Source organism: Haliotis rubra, unplaced genomic scaffold, assembly GCF_003918875.1.
Source record: "Haliotis rubra isolate DU_JTF1 unplaced genomic scaffold, ASM391887v1 Scf1089, whole genome shotgun sequence".
NCBI classification, from domain to species: domain Eukaryota; kingdom Metazoa; phylum Mollusca; class Gastropoda; order Lepetellida; family Haliotidae; genus Haliotis; species Haliotis rubra.
This window is the reverse complement of record NW_025764991.1, coordinates 221,062-241,816: the sequence shown is the minus strand read 5'-3', so window position 1 is coordinate 241,816 and position 20,755 is coordinate 221,062. Positions and strand designations below refer to the sequence as shown.

The following is a 20,755-nucleotide window of genomic DNA, read 5'->3' as shown; positions in this document are numbered from 1 at the left end:
GCGTGGAGTGCACTATGAAGAGCGAATGTGTACAAATATATATAAGCAGCTAATACTCCACTGAGATATAATCCTAGTCAGTTATGTTTGCCCCTTTTCTTTCCCCTCATATGATTATCCACTCAAAGCTGTCGGGGGAACCGAACAGTCAGCGACCCCCCACAACCAACCCCCACCCCACTACAGCCAAAGACTGTATCCGTCTCTGGGTGCCCAGATTTAAACAGGAAATGATTATGCTCCCACCATCCCCCTCCCTCCCCTTACCCCTACCCCCTGAATAACCCTCATGGTCGTACAATTTATGAAAGTCTGCTACTGTCACACACCATACACACCAATTAGTCCTAGGGCTGTTCCAGAAAAAATGACTTCCGTTGCACCCCTGCTCCAACATAGGTATCTTGACATTTTCATAATATTTGGTGTGTAAGTATATGATTTTAAAACATTAACCAAAAATAAAAGTGTCCGGTTCTGTTAAAAAAAGTTTTATTATCGAGGATACAGTTAAAATCACCAATTGACGAAAAAACATATTACGTGTCATATGTAACTCAATTTGCTAAAAGTCTACTCAGAAATTAGCAGAAACCTGCAAAATTAACCTGGCAATATGATGATAGCATTTACAGAGATGTTTAAAGTTAAATATCTGCAAAATTTCTTGTGTTTTTTACTGCAATTTGCTCGTGATTAGTATTTTTGTTTTATCTAATCAAATAACGGGACCGGGTGGTCAGGCTCGTTAACTTGGTTGACACACGTCATCGGTTCCTAATTGCACAGATCGATGTTCATGCTGTTGATCACTGGGTTGTCTGGTTCAGACTCGATTATTTCCAGACCGCCGCCATATAGCTGGAATATTGCTGCGTGTGGAGTAAAAGTAACCTCACTCACTCACTAATGACAGCAAAGGTTGTGTGCAAAACAATTTAGCGCATGATCATTCGCAGTCAAAATCCGAGTCATCTTCAGATAATAAGTTGTGTTCATCCATATCTGTAGTTGAGTTTGTCCGATACTGACATTCGTTGACAATCCCCGGTGCATCATATTTGATTGACCCTGCACGTGCAACGAATACTGTCGCAATTCTGTCATTTGCAGCCAACACATTCAAACACAGCTTTTGGAGCTGCTGGGGTGTCCATCCAGTGCACTTTAATGTCTCCATCAATCCTCCAGCCATTCCCATGTGGAGAAACCACTTCTGGTTTTGCTTCTAAACAATGCTGCCCAATAACTGCCAGGAAATTGAGTAGGATGTGGAAAGCTTCCATGCGCAACACAATTCAAGTCAAGTCAGCAGTAAGCCGTGAGTGAGTGAGTTAAGATTTAACGTCACATCGGAAATATCTCAGCCATATCGTGAAGAAGTAAGCCGTGACATGAACCATTCCATGTCTGTGCTGTATGCATGTTCTCGTTCTTCTGCAGTTCTGTAAGCTAACAGTTCAACTGCCCCCCTGAGTTCGTTCAGGTCCAACACGTTTGTTGTTCTTCAATCGACTGGTCGACAAATGGCTGCACTGATCTTCTGCGAGTTGGAGCAGTGTCTGTCTCGTTTTGTGGGAGAGCACAAGTTGATACTCTAGGCTTTATAACAATTCCAGTGGTGCAATGAATTGTGTTCTTGCCAGAGGGAGTCTCTTCCTGGAAGTCATTGATTTTGAAATACAATGTCCGAAGCAGTTTAATTTAGACACTAGTTCCATACTAGCTGTGAGATGATGCACTGAAGCAGCCAATGTGATATGCTTGGGAGTACGTATTCTACCTTTACGGCTGCAATACACTATGTCTTGTGCAATTGCAAGAATTTGCCCCTCTACTGTCTCCGAAACTTTAGGCCGATGTTCCATATTCAATGTTTCGTTTTATCTTCTACGATTCCAACAATAATCCATGCAAAAAGGTTGAATAGAATCACAGGAACCACACTGCTTAGTGACTCCTCTGAAATGTCTTGCGGTGATGGTGGCCAAGTCATGTCTCTTACTGTTTGTGAGGTGAGGTGAGGTGTGGTGAAATTGGGTTTTACGTCGTACTTGAGAATATTTCGCTCACATGACGACGTGCTTGCGTGTGCATGTGTATGTGCGGCTGCTTGTACTAGCCCAGACTTAAGCTGGTATTATAGTGCTAGCCCACTGAGATACCATGCCGCAGTGAAGTATGAATACCCCACTCAGACACATTATACTGACTCTTAGCCGACCAGTCCTTGTTGTACCCATTAATGCCGAGCACCATACAGAGACCAACAAGTAGCATATTTTAACGTCTTTTGGTATGACGCGACCGGGGATCGTACCCGCGACCTTCCGCTCTCCGGGCGGACGCTCTAACCACTACCCCACGGAGGTGGTCTCTTACTGTTTGTACCTCATGGTGAACCATCTGTGATACTAAGCATTCCTGACGCACTTGTTCTACTTACTCATCAAGATGTAGTCTAACGTAACATATGTTATATTTGGGATTACACTTTCTTAGTTAAGTACAGATTCTAGTACTTTTTGGGGTTGAGTCCCATCCGGGATTCGAACCCACACCCTCAGAGTCAGGCACCTAATCGCCAGCACACAAAGTGAGACGCCTAGACCGCTCAGCCACCGCGGCTTCCACCTTTTGAATTTCATTTGAAAGACTTTTGAATGCCTCATGATAGGCATTGTCTGTGGATGTGTTTTCTTGGACAAAGGTAAGATGTTTACTGTGGGTATACGAACTACGACATGATCAAGTACATCACCAGCAATACTATCGGTTCCTCCTCTTGCACCACCTGACAGCTGCATGAGTACCCTCTGATCATTTCTAGTTGTTGCAGCTGGCCGTAATGTTTTAACAGCTGAGTAAAACGTCATTGGGCTAGCAGCTTCTAATTTGCTTCTAATTTTTTCTCCACGCAGAAGTGTTTCCTTCTGGCAAATGATACACTTCAATATATCTGATTGAGAAACACTGGATCGTGTCAATGGTGTTACTGTCACACCAGGCACAAAACTTTCAGTGTGATGTTTCCCAGTGTCTGCTGTTGTTTTTGTTCAGAGAGTTCAATACTCTTGCCTAAGGTGTATGTAGCATAACACTTGCTTGATAACGATGTAAGAATCTACATCAAAACGTCGCTCTATGCAATAAATAAGAAGTTGTCATCCATAAAGTTGTAGGTTTAATTTTTATGTAGCATAACAGTTGTGATGATTTACCAACTCAGTCACAGCCTTGGGTAACTCAATTTCAACATCAATATACTCCTTCAGCTTCATGTAAACAGAGTCTTTTCGACGTTTTGCAGCACTACAGAATGTGTTCCACGATGTTGGTGTAAATATTTCCAATTTTTCCGAATTCTGTGAATAACCATGGCATTAACATTCACTCTATTTGCCAGTACTAGCTGTAAAGGTCGTTTTATCTTAGGCTCCATTATTTAGATCTTGAACCCAACAGTCATGTAATCAAGATTCCATCCTACTTAGTTGTGCAATGTTATCTAGCAGACTTGTTAGGGGTAGGGATATTGAAATGTTAATTAGTTTCTTCAGGCTTATTGGAGCTTGATAAATCTTTTTCTGTGTGATAGTGTTTAAATGTACCAGCATCAGAATACGCATGCATCATAGTATAAAATCAAAAGTTGTCATAATATAACAAACAATGCCACTGTGAGCGTTAAAATGAGAGATAAAAAATGAACGAAGTGGGACAAAAATGTGCTAATTTATCACATGTGCACTTACAAACATTATTGTAAGTGCATAATTGTTGTTGTTAGTTATATCCTGTATAAACTAAATGATATAAAGAAAACATTTGTCATAAATTCATCAATTTTAGGCTCATTGCATATGTTGTTGATATTTGGTAATTTTACGACAACATTCAACAGTAAACACACATTTTTCAACAGAACGGACAGATTTATTTTTTGGTTAATGTTTTGAATTCATAAATTTATTGTTCAAACTTGAAGAAAACACCAAGAAACCTATGTTGGAGTAGGGGTGCAGCCAACTCTAGTTTTAAGGCCTATATGGGAAACAGCCCCAGGACTAAATGATGGTTTGTCGCATATACATCATTGGATTCCGCAAACACTTTACACACCACCATATTTCTGTTAGGTGGCATTATATCTTAGTGGAAGGTAATTGTAGCTCTGCATATATGTTATTAGTTTGAAGAATGACAAATACGGGTCCACATAATACCACAACTCCCATGTATGTTCATCACTTAAATTCAATATCCTGATCTTATATATACCTCGAACAAAAGAATGCCGGGTGTAAATATGCCATGGATATAAGAATGTCGGGTGTAACTTTTCTTTTCTATGACAGAAAACAAATGTATACAAATAGGTCGTTCATTGAAGCCACGACAGGTTGATGCAATGTCCTTAAATACGATATTTAGAATACATCCTTTCTCTGTGAACAATTTAAGCTGTAAATGGAAACATAGTCTTCAATAATTTATCAATTAATACGCGACATCTGTACATAACCTTAGAGCAGTTGATGATGGATACTAGTAGGTCTGGAAGATGACAGTGCGGCAAGTAATGGTGGTGGGGTCAAGTCTTGCATGAACGTAAATCGCTGAGTCATGATCTTGGACGGCATCTTACTATCAGCGCAAACAAGCGAATGTGTGCATGCGTTGACATTGCTATCTATAACATGCAGTAGAAAACCCAGTTACCTTACTCGTCGCCGTGGAGGTAGTACAACAAGAAGGACCTTGACTCTCAAAGAGTGAGAGCCACCTCCTGTTGAAATGCTGATGAGACGAAAAGTTGCTGTCATTACAGGTGATTGACCCGTGAAGATCCGGGTTGGAATTGATCTTCAGTAACCCATGCTTGGCGTAAGAGGCGCCTAACGGTATCGGGTGTTGCTGATGGTGTTTGTTGCGACAATGCTGTTTGTGGTGCTACTAGAGATGTTATTTGTGCTGTTTTGTTCAAATACTGATGATTGTTGAGACACTAATGTTTGTGGTCCTGCTTCTGTTGTTTACTGAGATACTGCTGTTTGTGGAAATGTTACTTATTTTGCGTGTGCACTGTCGGTGTTGTTTGATGTTTGTCTGTGGTGATGTTGATATTGTTTGATGGTCTGCTAATGAGCTGATCATGTTTGCAAGTTTCCGTCTGATGTGGTTTGTTTTGCTGTCGACATTGTTTCTGGACGAGTTTGACAATCAAATGATAAGTGTCAGTCCAAGGGCAGATAATTCAGCCCAAAGGAAACTTGGTCAGTAGGCGTATTTATCACACTTCATAAGCAAGTTTCGTTAATAATACAAACACCTATATAGATTTCTTAGCTTAGTGTCTTCAACATACTGTTCCAGCATATTATTAATAAATGACTTGTGTGATTGGTTGATTATGATGGTAAAGTAGCAGTACCCCAAGCCGACTTCGGAAAAGGGTACACTACCACAGAAAATATATGTTTTTTCATACTCTAATTCAACGATATCTTTTAAAAAATGAAGATAAACTGTTTTCAGTTTTTATAGACTTTACTAAGGCATTCAACTCAAAGTGATAAATGTCGGTGAATACTTCCGAATCGGAAACTGCAGCTTACATATATGGCAAGAGCTGTCAAGTACTGGTGTAGGGTGATACAAATAAGCCCTGAGAGACTCCCCCCACCTGTGCTACAGGATGCTCACTGCCCTTGATGATATAGGACGCACCTCTTATGCTACTGATATTAAAAATATTTTATTCCGATTTGGATTTGGATATGCATGGATTTCCCATGATGTTGGAGACAAATATATTTTCTTATCAATGTTTAAGCAGAGACTATTTGACAATCTACAGCAAACCTGGAGTGTAAATGTTTATAACCTATCAGTCTCTTATTCATATAAACAATATAAATCCCTACTGACTGTTGAATACTATCTGAACTCATCACTTCCATTTCGCTTAAAAAGGATTTTATCACGCTTCAGATGCAGTAACTTTAGAATAGCTGTCAATACTGGAAGACACCAAGCTACACCATATGAAGAAAGACTCTGTCCTCTCTGTTTACCCCCCTCAAAAGTATTTAATTGAAAATGAATATTAACCTAGCCAAAGATGCTGTGTTCAAAAAGCAAGTGAACGACTGCCATTCAACACGGCAATTTATGCCTGAATGCATGCATAATGCACGTGCATCTCGAGATCAATGTTGTGTTTGTGCGAACTCTTCCCTTTCCACAAAGAAAACCATTTCTAACCTCAATCTCAAGCAATACTTTATTGGGCAAAACAGGCTGTACGACCACGATTCAGGTTTTCCTTAAACTTGACTTTGCGGTGTATATTTTTAAAAAATAGGTTCAAATACTCCATTGATACTTAAATGTCATTTCCAATATTACAACGTTTCTTTTGCCTTTCAGTATATATTTATATCATGCATTTGTACTATGCATGCTATGGAATACATGTTATGGAATGTATGTAAATATGTATTATGCGCAGGGATATTTTTTGTAACCCTGAACTTTCTGTATTTTGGGTCGACGGCCTAATACTGAAAAAAATATGTCTGTATGTATGTCTGTCTGTCTGTCTACATGGTAAAATAGCAGTATCCCAAGCCGACTTCGGAAAAAGATTCACTACCACAGAAAATATATGTTTTTGGATGCTCTAATTCAAGATATCTTTTGAAAAAGAGAGATAAGCTGTTTTCAGTTTTTTTAGAATTTACTAAGGCCTTCAACTCAAAGGGGGGGTAGCTTAATGGTTAAAGAGTTGGCTCGTTACGCCGAAGACCCGGGTTCAAATCCCCACATGGGCACAATGTGTGAAGCCCATTTCTGCTGTCCCCCGCCGTGATGTTGCTGGAATATTGCTAAAAGCGGCGTAAAACCAAACTCAGTCAGTCCGTCAGTCAACTCAAAGGGATAAATGGCGGTGAACACTTCTGAATCGGGAAACAGTTCAAAGGGCCAAAGGACAAATGGGCCAAAACTGAAAAAGTCAAACGGGCCAAGGGAAAGTCAAAAGGGCCAAACTAAACATTCAATGACCATATTATCCATATTATCATATCATAATATATCATCATATCAAATATTGTATACTTCATTTTCAAGACCCGTGAAGGTCCAGGTTAAAATATTGATCTTCAGTAACCCCTGCTTGTCGTAAGAGGTGACTAACGGGATCGGGTGGTCAGGCCCGCTGACTTGGTTGACACATGTCATCGGTTCCCTTTTGCGCAGATCGATGTTCATGCTTTTGATCACTAGATTGTCTGGTCCAGACTCGATTATTTACAGACCGCCGCTATAAAGCTGGAATATTGCCATTTGTATATTGTAACAGCATCCAATGCTTTGTATTCGATTTGACATCTAACAAAATAATCTGTTCGCTTTGCCACCATGTATAGTGTATAAAAGTACAGTCTTTCCCCATGAACCTTTGTGACGTTAAAGAACTGGGACGCAAACGGATTTTAAATAGAATAGTTCAAGGCAAAACTGTACTTTAGTACACTATAAATGGGCGTAGAGCAAACTGTTTTTCTTCACTAAGTGACTCACTAACTGCCTTCCAATATCACCAGATTAACAAATAACGAATTTCCTCTAATAAGGGCCCGGGCGCTTATTTTTGTCAACGGACTTCCACACCGGCGCTTATTGGAGTTCCGGCGCTTATTAGAAGAAATACGATACGTCCTGCTTCGTCCGAGGGGACGTATTCACACCAAGAAGCACCGCCTGGGAATCAACATAGACAGTTAAAAAAAGGAACATGTACGGTGGGGGAGCTTAATGGTTAACGCGGTCACGGGTTCGATTCTCCACATGGGTACAATGTGTGAAGCCTGTTTTTGGTGTCCACCGCCGTGATATTGCTGTGAGCCACTTCTGCATTCCTTAATATAACTTTCTCTGGGTTTCAATTAATTTGATGTCTGTCCTAGCGGTGGCGGTGGGGTAGCCTAGTGGTTAAAACGTTCGCTCGTCACGCCGAAGGCCCGGGTTCGATTTCCCATATGGGTGCAATGTGTGAAGCCCATTTCTGGTGTCCCCTGTCGTGATACTGCTGGAATATTGCTAAATGCGGCGTAAAATCCAACTCACTCACTCACTCACTCTGTCCTAGCAAAATTGACATGTAAATGTCTATGCTGAAATTGGCACTCGATCGATAACACACCTACAATGAGCATCGGATGAAGAGCAGCAGAGGCGGCAAACCTGTTTATACAGTCTTCTGTCAGGGAGGGTCTTGTGTCTTCTGTCAGGGAGGGTCTTGTGTCTTCTGTCAGGGAGGGTCTTGTGTTTTCTGTCAGGGAGGGTCTTGTTTTTATTTAACCTTTATCTGTATGAACTTGAGGTTGAATATAATTCTCGGTGTAGATATTAGCATAGTCATCGTTATGTGACACATTGTTTAGTGATAAACATATGCAATAACTGGAACGTTTGAAAATAGCACACTCAGAGAAAAATACTTGCAAAGTCATTGTGTTCAGGTACAGTATTGATCCTAGTCTCCACATTCACAGCAGGTGATATACAGCGGCTAGTCGGATCATGTCCATCTGTGTTTACATTAGGTAAGGACATGATGCCCTTTTTAAAATCCCCCTAGCACACGACCAGCCACCCCCTTTACATTTCATTTACTGATACACTATTATATATACCTGCAACAGATACCAGAAACTAGTAGACATCCTATCAATATGTACACTCTAAAACGCTATATTGCTTACCGGTTAAAGCTCCTCTCCATGCCCTCTTCACGCTACCCATCTAACTTACAAAATGTTATGTAATCTAGATTTAAACGCAAGCGCCGAGCTTAATAGGTTTAATTGGGCTTCACGTGTAAAACCAGTTCTATTTAGATTTGGACTAGGCTATGCGTGGATATGGCAGGAAGTTGGAAATGAAAATCATTTCTTAAATTTACTTGTAAGAGGCAAAGATTGCTTTATACAGGAGTGGCATGCAAAACTCCAAAATAGTCCCTGTACGTTTACCTATTCCCTGTTTTAAGAAAATTTCATTTGCGAACCATGTGTATGTTATATCAATATTAAGAAAGTAAGAATAGCCTTATCACAGTTTTGTTCCGTTTGTTATTATTTAAGTTTATTTCATAAGAAATCTACTGTGTGCAAATACTGTAAATTGAATGTCCTGGAAGATGAATACAATGTTCTGCTATTTTGTGATTATTATAGAAACATTAGAAGCAAATATATACCCATTTATTTTACGAAACAACCGTCAAAACATATATTTATCCAACTATTGTCAACTCCTAACTGCATATTTATTGAAACTATTGCTTTGTATATCTATCATGCTATTTTGAAGAGAAAGCCACTCAGCTGTTGAACTTTGTATATACTAGTACCTGTACTATGGGCCTGTGGCCTTCAGTTTTGAATAAAGATTGATTGATATATACCTGGGAAAAGGTTAAGCACCCCTCCATATGCTTACCGCTGACAGAACTATGTTAAATTTCAGTTTGTGTATGATGAGTGAGTGAGATCATATGGTCATTTAAGACATAGTTGCAAGTGTACGTGATGGAAACCCGTGAAGGTCCGGGTTAGAATTGATCTTCAGTAGCTCATGCTTGTCGTAAGAGGCGACTAACGGGATCGGGTGGTCAGGCTCGCTGACTGGGCTGACATATGTCATAGTATACCAATTGCGTAGATCGATGTTCATGCTGTTGATCCCTGGATTGTCTGGTCCAGACTCGATTCTTTACAGACCGCCGCCATGAAGCTGGAATATTGGTGAGTGTGGCGTAAAACTAAACTCACTCACTCACGTGGTGGAAGCTTTGCACCATGAATGGCGACGGTTTCTTCTGCAACGGATTACGACGTGATCAGACTCGGTGACTTGGCTGATTACTCTAAAGGAGGAATCCGTGAAGATCCACGTTAGAATTGGTCTTCAGAAAGCCATGTTTGTCGCAAAAGGTGATTGACGGGATCGGGTGGTCAGACTCGCTGACTTGGTTCAGGGTATGCAGTCGTACCCCGACGGTGCTCATGGTATCAATCACTAGGATGTGTCTTATCGACAGAACGCCGTCACTTATCCCGACGTTAAATGTGAAGAAACGGATGGTTGAGGACAGACGTCGAGCAACAGGGAAAACACGTCCGTAAATTACGTATGTACAGAGCTAGGAGAGGTGGACTCCATGTCGTAACCCGGCGGTGATCACAACAGAACTATGTTACGGCGACTGACGGTACGTATGCGACATAGGGCAGTTACAGGCAGTTATCCAAGCACGTGGAGTGTGCACTAAATATTGATCCTACAACGATCCGAGGTTACAGCTCCGTTTTTTTGTCTCATCACATCCTTCTCTCTCTAGCTCCATACTTGTGACAGGTATATGTTTGAGCCAAAACAGATGTTTTGTGTATTGTGTCGTATCTAGTATCAAAACGTTGACGGAAACTGTCCTTTGCGATTTTCTTGTAGTAAAGACATAATCTTACTGAAAAACAGGCAGCTTTACCAACGTTCTGGGCCTGCACACCACTGATCGATGATAGTCGAAAGATGCAACTTTGTCAAAATTACCGAGGACAGGCCACATATTACCAATAGCACAGACTGCCTGTATTGACCTTTGCCGAAGTTTGCAACTCATTTAGCGGATATATCGAGTGTTGTGAATTTTTTCACGGGCCATCTTTCAGACTGCTCACATGTGGTGATTGTTTATTGGAAGCCAGACCACTGATGTATTTGGTTGGTACATTTTCGTCGATAGGCTAGTTAGTTACGGCGTACATGCTTTCAATGAGTGATCAGTCCCATGACTGGGAATATTCTCCACGTTTCGTTTCCCCGATTGGAGATTATCATGTCAACTGCCCTTGTACAGCCACAACAATCGTTATACAGCTGGCCTACTTATCTGAAAGAGAACAGCGCGCTCACATACTTGTGTTGTAATGCACTAACACGCCGGCAATGTTCACGCTATAGTAGAGATATCGTGGCAGCTTCGGTGAAAAAAAATACTCTGTCGATTTTACCTCTATGGTGCAGAAAATGCTTATATTTTAAAGAACATAGTCAAACCGTATGTATCTAAATCTAAAATAATAAGTACATGTATGTTAAAATCGAGAAGTGTATTTACCGACTGTGTTTATCCCAAAGAAAAGAAAATGGTGTGATTTCGATTCCCGGATGTGACTCAGCCCAACAAAAGTAGTAGAATCTGTACTTACTGAGAAAGTGTAATCCCAAATATAACGTACATTACATTTGACCACATTCTAAATGGCATTGTGTATTCAGAACCTCAGGTGTAGATATTACCTGGATTCCATTATCCACAGGCCGTCGTGATTAAGATGAATTAATGCCATGTGCGGCGTTGAACAAAAATTCAACAAATAAAGCTTTCCTTCAACAAAAGGGCGCTCTGGAGGATACCAGGTATAAAAGAGGTCCATGCTTTACGTAGAGTCTGAGGATGACTACAAGAAACGGGTGGTCAGACTTTGTTACCTGGTTCATGCACTTTATTCGTGCTCATAATATCAATCATGAGGTTGTGTGGTCCAGACATCGACAGAACGCAGTCACTTATACCAACTAAATAAGTGATGCTGTAAGTACAGGTGAAGAAACGTGGTCCAGGGCCGACATCGAGCAACAGTGAGAACGTCCGTACTTACAGGTATGTATGGAGCCAGGACAAGTTCACTCAGTGTCCTTAAATTTAATATTCTGGGTGTATAGTAGATATACCACAGATAAAAGAGGGTCGGGTGTGGATATACCACGTGTAACAAAAAACAATATGTAAACAAACAGGTCGGTCATTGTTAATGAATATACAATGCCACAACTGGTTGATGCAATGTCCTAAAATGAACAACAGAAAGTCGGGTGTAGATAAACCATGGGTAACAGAAAGGTTGGAGTAGATATACCATGGGTAACAGAAAGGCGGGCGTAGATATACCATGGGTAACAGAAAGGCGGGCGTAGATATACCATGGGTAACAGAAAGTCGGGCATAGATACACCATGGGTAACAGAAAGTCGGGCGGAGATATACCATGGGTAACGGAAAGGCGGGCGTAGATCTACCATGGGTAACAGAAAGTCGGGTGTAGATATACCATGGGTAACGGAAAGGCGGGTGTAGATATACCATGGGTAACAGAAATGCGGGCGTAGATATACCATGGGTAACAGAAAGTCGGTTGTAGATATACCATGGGTAACAGAAAGTCGGGTGTAGATATACCATGACGGGAATCAAAATGTAGACACACAGGTGGTTCATTGTTGTCGAATGTACATAGCCACGATAGGCTGATGCAATGTTCTTAAATACAAGTTTAGAATACATTCTCTGTGAACAATTTAAGGTGTTAGTGGAAAGCCAGTCTTCAATAATTAATGCTTAAATACACCAAATCTGTACATAATCTTAGAGAAGTTGAGAGATGGATAGTTCTGGAAGATAACAGTCAAGCAAGTCATGGCGATACTTGCCGAAACACATTGACATTTATCGCTGAGTCATGATCTGGGGCAGCATCTTAACACCGAGTGCACCCGCGCAAGCAAGAGTGCGCATGCGTTGACATTGCAATATATAACATGCAGTAGATAACACAGTTAAATCAAAACACAAACAAGACCTCGACTCTCAAACAGACTTGCTGAACCAGTCACCTCCTGTTGAAATGGCGCTGAGAGGAAAAGTTGCTATCATTACAGGTGAGATTTTGTCGAAAATGTATAAAGTATATGCTTTTCATGGGTTTGAATCCTCGACCACTGGTATGTCAGCAAAAAAAAAAGCATGTCGTAAGGATCGATAAAAGAAATCGGGTGGCGAAGCTCCGTCAACCCAGATGACAGTGGCTCGTACATTACAGACATCAGACCAGAATGTACACTGGTTGACATTGTTCACAGACCTGGGTCTAGATTTTCTCTCTTAGCGCTAAGATAGTCGTAAGTTAATGTTAATGGATGGTACTTACGACTATCTTAACACTATTAGAGCCTCGAAAATCTAGGTCCTGGGCTGTAGATGCGAGAGGATACTGCAACCCCCAGAGTCTGCCTGGTGTTGCTGGAATTCTTGCGCTACTAATGAGTTGATGACGTTTGTGAGTTTCTTTCTTATATTTTCTGTGCCGCTGAAATTGTGTGTTGGGCTGCTGATGAGCTGATCATGATTGTAAAATTCCTGTTTCATATTCAATCCAATTATGAATAATGAAGAAAAAGGTTTAGAAGCCTGAAGAAAACGAATTTTCATAAAACTGCCAATTACTGTTATTTACTTACCTTTAGTGATTAAAGGCCAGTCCCTCGTAGAAATGTCTCGATTTCAAGCGTAAATGTGGTAGCAGACGATGTTTACCTTCGATACGGAAGTACGCTTTTGCAGCTGCGCAGTATTACCGGACGCGCGTCATTACCGGACTCGCTTGTACACAAAACGTACATACTAATTTAGAGGCACACACACACACAAACACATACACACACATGCGCTTTGTAAAACAAGATATTTTCTCGTGTTGTTATAATGTCTGACGTTAGTAACAAATAGAATAATTTCAATGTTTCAATAGTGAATATTGTTACTATAGCCATTCGTGTTTAGTTATTCATGTTTAGATTAGTTATCAGATTTCACTAGGACACTGAAGGATGTCATAACATACGTTGAAAGGAGCACGTTTCATCACATAAATGTACATATAAATTCATAGATCTACTGATAGCCGATGCACATAAGGATGAAAAAGAGGTACACACGCATACTCACACACACAACACGATGAATACACGAGGCATTCGTTGTGTGTTTGATTTGAGTCAACACAATCTCCTCTTTCAGGTTCCAGTTCAGGAATTGGGGCAGGGATTGCAGTAGCGTTTGCCAAAGAAGGAGCCAAACTGTCATTGACTGGTAGGAACCAGAAGAATTTGGAGGACGTGGTCAAGAACTGCAAGAAGGCAGGGTGTCAGGTGAGCAGAAAGCGATAGAGGAAGTCATCATTTAGTACAGCCCCAATAGTCCAAGGCGCTACAATTAAGCTTTTAAAATCGTGTCCATTAAGCGATACAGATCCTCAAATCAATATTGGTACAGTTTCCAATCATGCCACAAAATAAGTGCCTAAAGCAATCGAAATCTGTAAACACTGCAAAATCGACGATGTTTATACAGAATTGAAGTTATAATTTATCAAGGTGATCAGCTTTCTGTTTCAGGACGTTCTCATAAACGTGGGAGACGTCACAAAGGATGCTTTCAGAAAGACTCTCGTGGAGGCAACCAAGAAGAAGTTCGGGAAAATAGACATACTGGTGAGTATACTTTACATACTGCAGACGGGATGGAAGGACATATGCATGCATATATTCTGTACCACCACGACAAATTGGGAAAAAAATAATTAATAATAGTTCAGCTAAACGTTTTGTTTAAATTTTGATGTTATTTGTTTCTTCTTTATAGACGCAAACAGTAAGCTAATCCACATGACATATGCACAACCAGAACATCCTGTGATTGATAGCTTAGGCAAAGATGAAAGTCGTAGGGATAATGTTAAACGCAAAGTCATTGAGCTTCACCCGATCCATTAAATCGCTGCTTTGCACAAACACGTGTTTCTGGCCATAACTTTGAATATCCATCTCTGTCATCGTCTCGCAAGGTGACAGTCACTGGACTGGACTGTCTGGTCCAGACTCGACTGTTTACAAACAACATCGTACAACTGTAATACTGTTGAAACAAATACTACCCGTGAAGATCCGGGTTAGAATATTGGCCCTCAGTAGCCCATGCTTGTCGTAAGAGGCGACTAACGGGTTCGGGTGGTCAGGCTCGCTGACTTGGTTGACACATGTCATCAGTTCTCAATTGCGCAGATCGATGTTCATGCTGTTGATTACTGGATTGTCTGGTCCAGACTCGATTATTTACAGACCGCCGCCATATAGGTGGAATATTGCTGAGTGCGGCCTACAACTCAGGTCACTCACTGAAACAAATACATGTTCATGATATTGTTCACAATTATACAATCAAATCTGCGTTTAGCAGAGATTTCTTATGCATGTGGAAAGGGCTTTATCGCTTCTGTTCTGTTGATCTGATTTCAAGGATGCCAATGTGTCACCTGCGTAACGAATTTCTCAGTGCAAAAGGAAAAAGGAACTATTTGAAAAATCGCAACAGTCTGTTTATAAGACTGACTGACTGACTGAGTTTAGTTTTACGCCGCTTTTAGCAATATTCCAGCAATATCACGGCGGGGGACACCAGAAATGGGCTTTCTGTTTATAAGAATGCACAGGACCATCAAATGAAAATGATTTGTAAGGATAAAAGAGGTCCCTTTAACATATGCGTGTTTTGGAGTACTCGAGTTTTATCGATCATCCCTATTGACTGAACTGTGTGGGAATAGCGAGACTGGCTACACAAAACGGGGCTTCACAAAATGTACCGTGGGGAATCCAACCAGTCATCGATGTAACGAGCAAACCCTTTAAGCACTAGATTAAATCATTAGATGGGTTTTAAGAGATTTGATAGTCAGTGGTTAATTGGTGTATAAAGAGTCATAATACCTTGGTGGCGTGGACCGTTGCTCATATTATCAATCACTGGGTTTGCATACACTTTATATTACCCGACTATGTGCGACACAGACGCTACAGATGGTGGCGTTAACCCGTAACACAAACAAGCTAGGTATATCATATGTCTGTGTTTAGGTGAACAACGCTGGGATCTCAGGCATAAGTCCGCTGACATCAACGACCAAAGAGCAGTACGACAGAATGATGGCTGTCAACGTTGAGGCACCTTTGTTCTTGACACAGTTAGTTGCACCGCTTTTGATTGAAACTAAAGGTACTTTCTAAATGGCTGCGATTTCATGTGTGGTTTTATGTCTGGATTTCATTTTTGAAAACAATTCATTCTGGAAAACAAGACACTAACGACAGTACTGAACTCACCGTACAATTTGCTGTATGTCCTGGAAACAGGTGTTGTCACCACAACTTGTTCAGCTTCACGTTTCAGAGAAACAACTGTACGTCGTGAGACAGTGAATAAAATATATTCAGTCCTTTACAAACGCCATATAGAACTAATTATAATAACTGTATGTCTTTTCATAAGATAAGATGTTAAAATGAACACACGATATTTCCAGCTTTCTTCCTGAAGTCACTAGTCTTTTGTTAATCAAATAATTTTGTTTCAGGAAACGTGGTCAATACGTCGTCTTGCGGAACGTCCATGATCGTGAGTGTGATGGTTATAAGAATAATTCACAACCTGTAAAACAGAGGAACTTTACACATCCCGTAGCCGTTTGAGTGTAGAATAGGCCACGCGCATAACACAGGAAGCCGAGTGGATGCTGTATGACCAAAATGAGTGTTGTGTGAGTAAAGAAAGAGTTAATGGTCACAATGTGAGTTCCTTTCCTTTCCAAGTTCAGAGACCCTGAATATACATCATCCCTTTTGCACATCTATATAGAATGAAATGAACAGACTGCTCCTGCTATTTTCGTATGTCATACAAAGGCCTTTGACCAAATTTTTCACTCTTTTTCCCGTTCAGCTTCCGAATGCAGGTGTCAATGTCATGTCGAAGGCGGCCATAGATACATTCACAAGATACCTTGCTCAAGGTAAGTATATATGAGAGTATCAGCGAACCGACTTACTCACTCAAAGCATATAAATCTAATGGAAGTCCTTCATGTCTTGAACACTTGAGGATGTAAGAATCTTAGATTTAAAAGCGTTGCTATACATGGTAATTTAATCCGTAAATAATGATTGTGTCCTAAACTATGCTTACCTGTCACTGAAGGCAATCTTACTGTCCAAGCATCGGTAAGGAACAAATAAACAACACAATAATTTCTTTCCACAGAACTGTCATCACATGGTGTACGTGTCAATTCAATCAAGTAAGTACAACCAGAAAAAAACAATAATTGTTGTCGAGGAGATGCCTATGGCTATGAGGAGATGAGGAATAGTGTCACTTAGATTCATTTGAGTTCAGTTTAAAATGAGATTCAATAAACTGAACAATATACATCATATGTTTTCATTTGTCGTAATTCCTTCTGGAGGGACAGTTAGTGGAGGCGTCTTACTCAACTCAGGTCAAAATGTCCAATATTCAAAAGATGTTCATCAATGTTTGAGAGACGTCAGAGGCAGACTGGCCCTTTCGGGAATCACTCACAGATCAATATTATGTACTGCATGGGCTGGTATTTCACAATTCGTACTACTGTACAATATCACCACAATCACGTCATAAATATACATGGTATAGGCCATGAAGTAGGAAGTTGAAACTGGCATAAACGAATAACTTTTATTACACATGAGCAAATCAGCTCAGCACGTGTCTTTTTGTAAGTCTCTTATACCAAGTTAATCTTTATTCATAATAAAACAAGGCACAGACAGATGTATCAGACATTGCGAAAAGAAGAGTGGAACCAGATATTGCAAGTGAATATCACATCCATAAAATTGGATTGAAAGTTGGGTTTTTCATTGTGGTTGTTATAGATTATGTTATACTTGGTTTGGTGCTGTTATTCCATATACGGTCACATGTGCTATTGGATTATTGATATCGTGAGTGTTGTATACAGTTTAAGTGTTATATTCACTTTGTTCTTTATTAAACAAAACACTGACTGATGTTTTTGTCATTGTGAAAGGAAACGTTGTAGAATATATTGCAAATGAATATCACATACATACTATTGCATCACATTGCTCAAAAACATGTTTTCAAAGCTGTCAACTTACTTTGCAGACTCAGTTGTCAAGGATGCACATGACGTGAACTGAATTGTGTGAATGTTTTATGTAAATTGTCTTTTACGTTTTTGGTTGTTAGTGAGTTATTCCATATACTTTCACCTGTTCTGTTGGTTTATTCTGATACACCGTCACTGTGTTGACTTAAAGTGTTACAGTCACTGCTAGTGATGCATTCGTGTTGATAGATGTTTTTACTGTGTTGTTTCAGTCCAGGCTATGTACCCAGCAACATGATGTCAAAGGTGTTGACTAAAGAAGTAGCCAACCAGGTACGTTTAACCCACCACACCCTGTGTGGAAACCTGTGATTATAGCATGGGAACCTTTCACGTTGTTTTGATATCACAACACTCAGTGGTAACGAACATGATCATGCAACAAACAGATCCTACCGTATTGTAAATCGCAGACTTCCCAAGTGGGGCGGGGAAGAGCTTATAAGCGTATAGAACTAGCGCCTAAAGTACTCATTGATTACGATACATATACTACAATCCTTTCACTAATTCATTCACTCTCTTTCTTTCAGATGGATAAAGCTATGAAACAGGCGACACCAATTGGTCGAGCTGCTACCCCAGAAGAAATGGGTCACATTGTGGCCTTCCTAGCCTCGGATAAAGCAGCCTTTGTAACTGGAGAGAGTTTCAGGGCCGATGGTGGGCTCTCAATGACCACACCAGCCCTTGGATAGAAAATGTTGAGGGAAGCTTGAGGTCTACTTGGATGCTCCATTAGCAGATTGTGGGAGGAATATTCGCATTTGTACCAAACCTTTTTCGCCTAACAGACAAATACCAGTGAAATGTGACAGTTGACTTTATTCATAGATGATATAATGCATGGGAAAAGAAATATATTTTGTATTTACTGGAAAATTCTGAAATTGTTCTGAAACATTATAATTACTAATATGAATACAATGTCATTTATCTAATTCTGTAAGATATTGTCCCACTTGTGTTAAACAAATAAATATGTATTCTCAAAACTTTCTGAAAGTTTGTTTTTCTGGTTAAGCAGTGGAGCAGATGTTGGTGATGGGGAACTTCAGTTGCCGTATCCCCCATCTGGCCATCCTTGTTGTTGTGAGCATCAGTATTTAAACGTTTTAAATATATTGTCAAATATTGATTAGTTACCAACTCCATGAAGGCAGTCCGCGTTAGGCGCCGTCGGTAAGGGATGTTTATGATTCAGAACTTCCATCGATAAATCACCGTTAGACAGGAATATGTTGATAACTATGTTGGCTTGCAACACAACTGCTTGCATGGAATAAATACACGGCTGGTTTGCACAGAGCACAAATACTGGAGCGCGTGTGTTGTCTCAGTTTAACAGTCAAGTGACAAAATTAATGTCGTTTTCAACTGATAGTGACACCCCAATTTAACATGGGCAAGAGGAACCTGGATGCAGATTTATCATGAATAACATAAATTCGGGTGCAGACAATGTCCCTTCTATGATTCCATACCTGTAGGATGTTCGAGCTATGGTTCAGATACTATTACCCAAAGGCCGTTTTGAAATAGCTCAAATATTGCCAAACAAAATTCAACCATTCGAGTTTTACATCGATAAGAACAGGACAATCCGAGGGAATACTGGTTTGTCCCATACTTTCCATGAAGATGACTTTATGAAGCATGTAGTCAGTCGAGGTGACTCTGTTCTGTGTGTGCAGTAATACCCTGACGGTGCTCATAACAGCAGACACTAGTAAAACGGAATTAGATGCGGTCATTTAACCTGAGTATTTAATTGGGGCGCTGAACAATGTGTGTGGAGTGGATAGTGAGTGAGTGAGTTTAGTTTTACGCCGCACTCAGCAATATTCCACCTATATGGCGGCGGTCTGTAAATAATCGAGTCTGGATCAGACAATCCAGTGATTTATCAACAACATGGGCATGGATCTGCGCAAATGGGAACCGATGACATGAGTCAACCAAGTCAGCGAGCCTGACCTCCCGATCAACTTAGTCGCCTCTTACGACAAGCATGGGTTACTGAAGGCCAATATTCTAACCCGGACCTTCACGGGTCCTGGAGTGGATGTAGATCATATATGAATGATCTTCAGCAACCCTTGCTTGTTGAGTGTTAAAGAAATGACAAACCGGATCGGGTAGTCAGCCTCGCTAATTTAGTTGATGCATTTATCATACATCGTAAATCGCTTCAATCACTAGATTGTCTGGTCCAGACTCTATTATTACAGGCCGCCATCATATAGCTGGAATATTACTGTGTGATGCGTAAAACAACAAACAAACAAAACAACAATCATGTCTCTAGAAGTAGATAATGTGATCAGATTCAGTGACTTGGCTGATTACTGCAAATGTGGAGACCAGTGAAGATCCACGTTAGAATTGGTCTTCAGCAAGCCATGTTTGTCGCAAGAGGTGACTTAGGGGATCGGGTGGTCAGACTCGCTGACTTGGTTCAGGGTATGCAGTCGTACCCCGACGGTGCTCATGGTATCAATCACTAGGATGTGTCTTATCGACAGAACGCCGTCACTTATCCCGACGTTAAACAAAATGTGAATAAACGGGTGGTTCAGGACAGGCGTCGAGCAACAGGGAAAACACGTCCGTACATTACGCATGTACAGAGCTAGGACAGGCTGACTCCATGTGCTCAAATATAATATTCTGGGTGTAGATATACCACAGATAAGAGAAAGTCGGGTGCGGATATACCATGGGGGACAGAAATGTTAACAAACAGGTCTTTCATTGTTAATGAATGTACAAAGCCACGACAGGTTGATATAATGTCCTTAATACAATATCCTGGTCTTATATATACTGTGAGCAAC

At 40.5% G+C, this 20,755-nt stretch overlaps 2 protein-coding genes and 1 long non-coding RNA gene across 3 annotated transcripts in view; 2 read left to right on the top strand and 1 right to left on the bottom strand.

Annotated features, from left to right (window-relative positions):
- The window catches only part of LOC124282357 (uncharacterized oxidoreductase MexAM1_META1p0182-like), a 108,143-nt gene that overhangs the window by 30,863 nt on the left and 56,525 nt on the right, over nucleotides 1-20,755 (top strand). The gene's annotated exons all lie outside the window — the stretch shown is intronic.
- Nucleotides 8,112-19,331, bottom strand: LOC124282393. Its single transcript, XR_006900144.1, has 3 exons — nucleotides 19,237-19,331; nucleotides 13,065-13,067; nucleotides 8,112-8,144 (listed from the first exon to the last, which is right to left on the bottom strand). It is a non-coding gene; the product is annotated as an uncharacterized LOC124282393 (long non-coding RNA).
- The window catches only part of LOC124282371 (uncharacterized oxidoreductase MexAM1_META1p0182-like), a 50,433-nt gene continuing 42,325 nt past the window's right edge, over nucleotides 12,648-20,755 (top strand). Inside the window, exons 1-9 of the mRNA XM_046718349.1 lie at nucleotides 12,648-12,792; nucleotides 13,931-14,061; nucleotides 14,308-14,403; nucleotides 15,826-15,964; nucleotides 16,323-16,363; nucleotides 16,688-16,757; nucleotides 17,006-17,042; nucleotides 18,131-18,191; nucleotides 18,452-18,621. Coding sequence (XP_046574305.1) covers nucleotides 12,759-12,792; nucleotides 13,931-14,061; nucleotides 14,308-14,403; nucleotides 15,826-15,964; nucleotides 16,323-16,363; nucleotides 16,688-16,757; nucleotides 17,006-17,042; nucleotides 18,131-18,191; nucleotides 18,452-18,616 — 774 coding nt within the window. The 5' untranslated portion in view covers nucleotides 12,648-12,758 and the 3' untranslated portion in view covers nucleotides 18,617-18,621. The remainder of the gene's footprint in view (nucleotides 12,793-13,930; nucleotides 14,062-14,307; nucleotides 14,404-15,825; nucleotides 15,965-16,322; nucleotides 16,364-16,687; nucleotides 16,758-17,005; nucleotides 17,043-18,130; nucleotides 18,192-18,451; nucleotides 18,622-20,755) is intronic.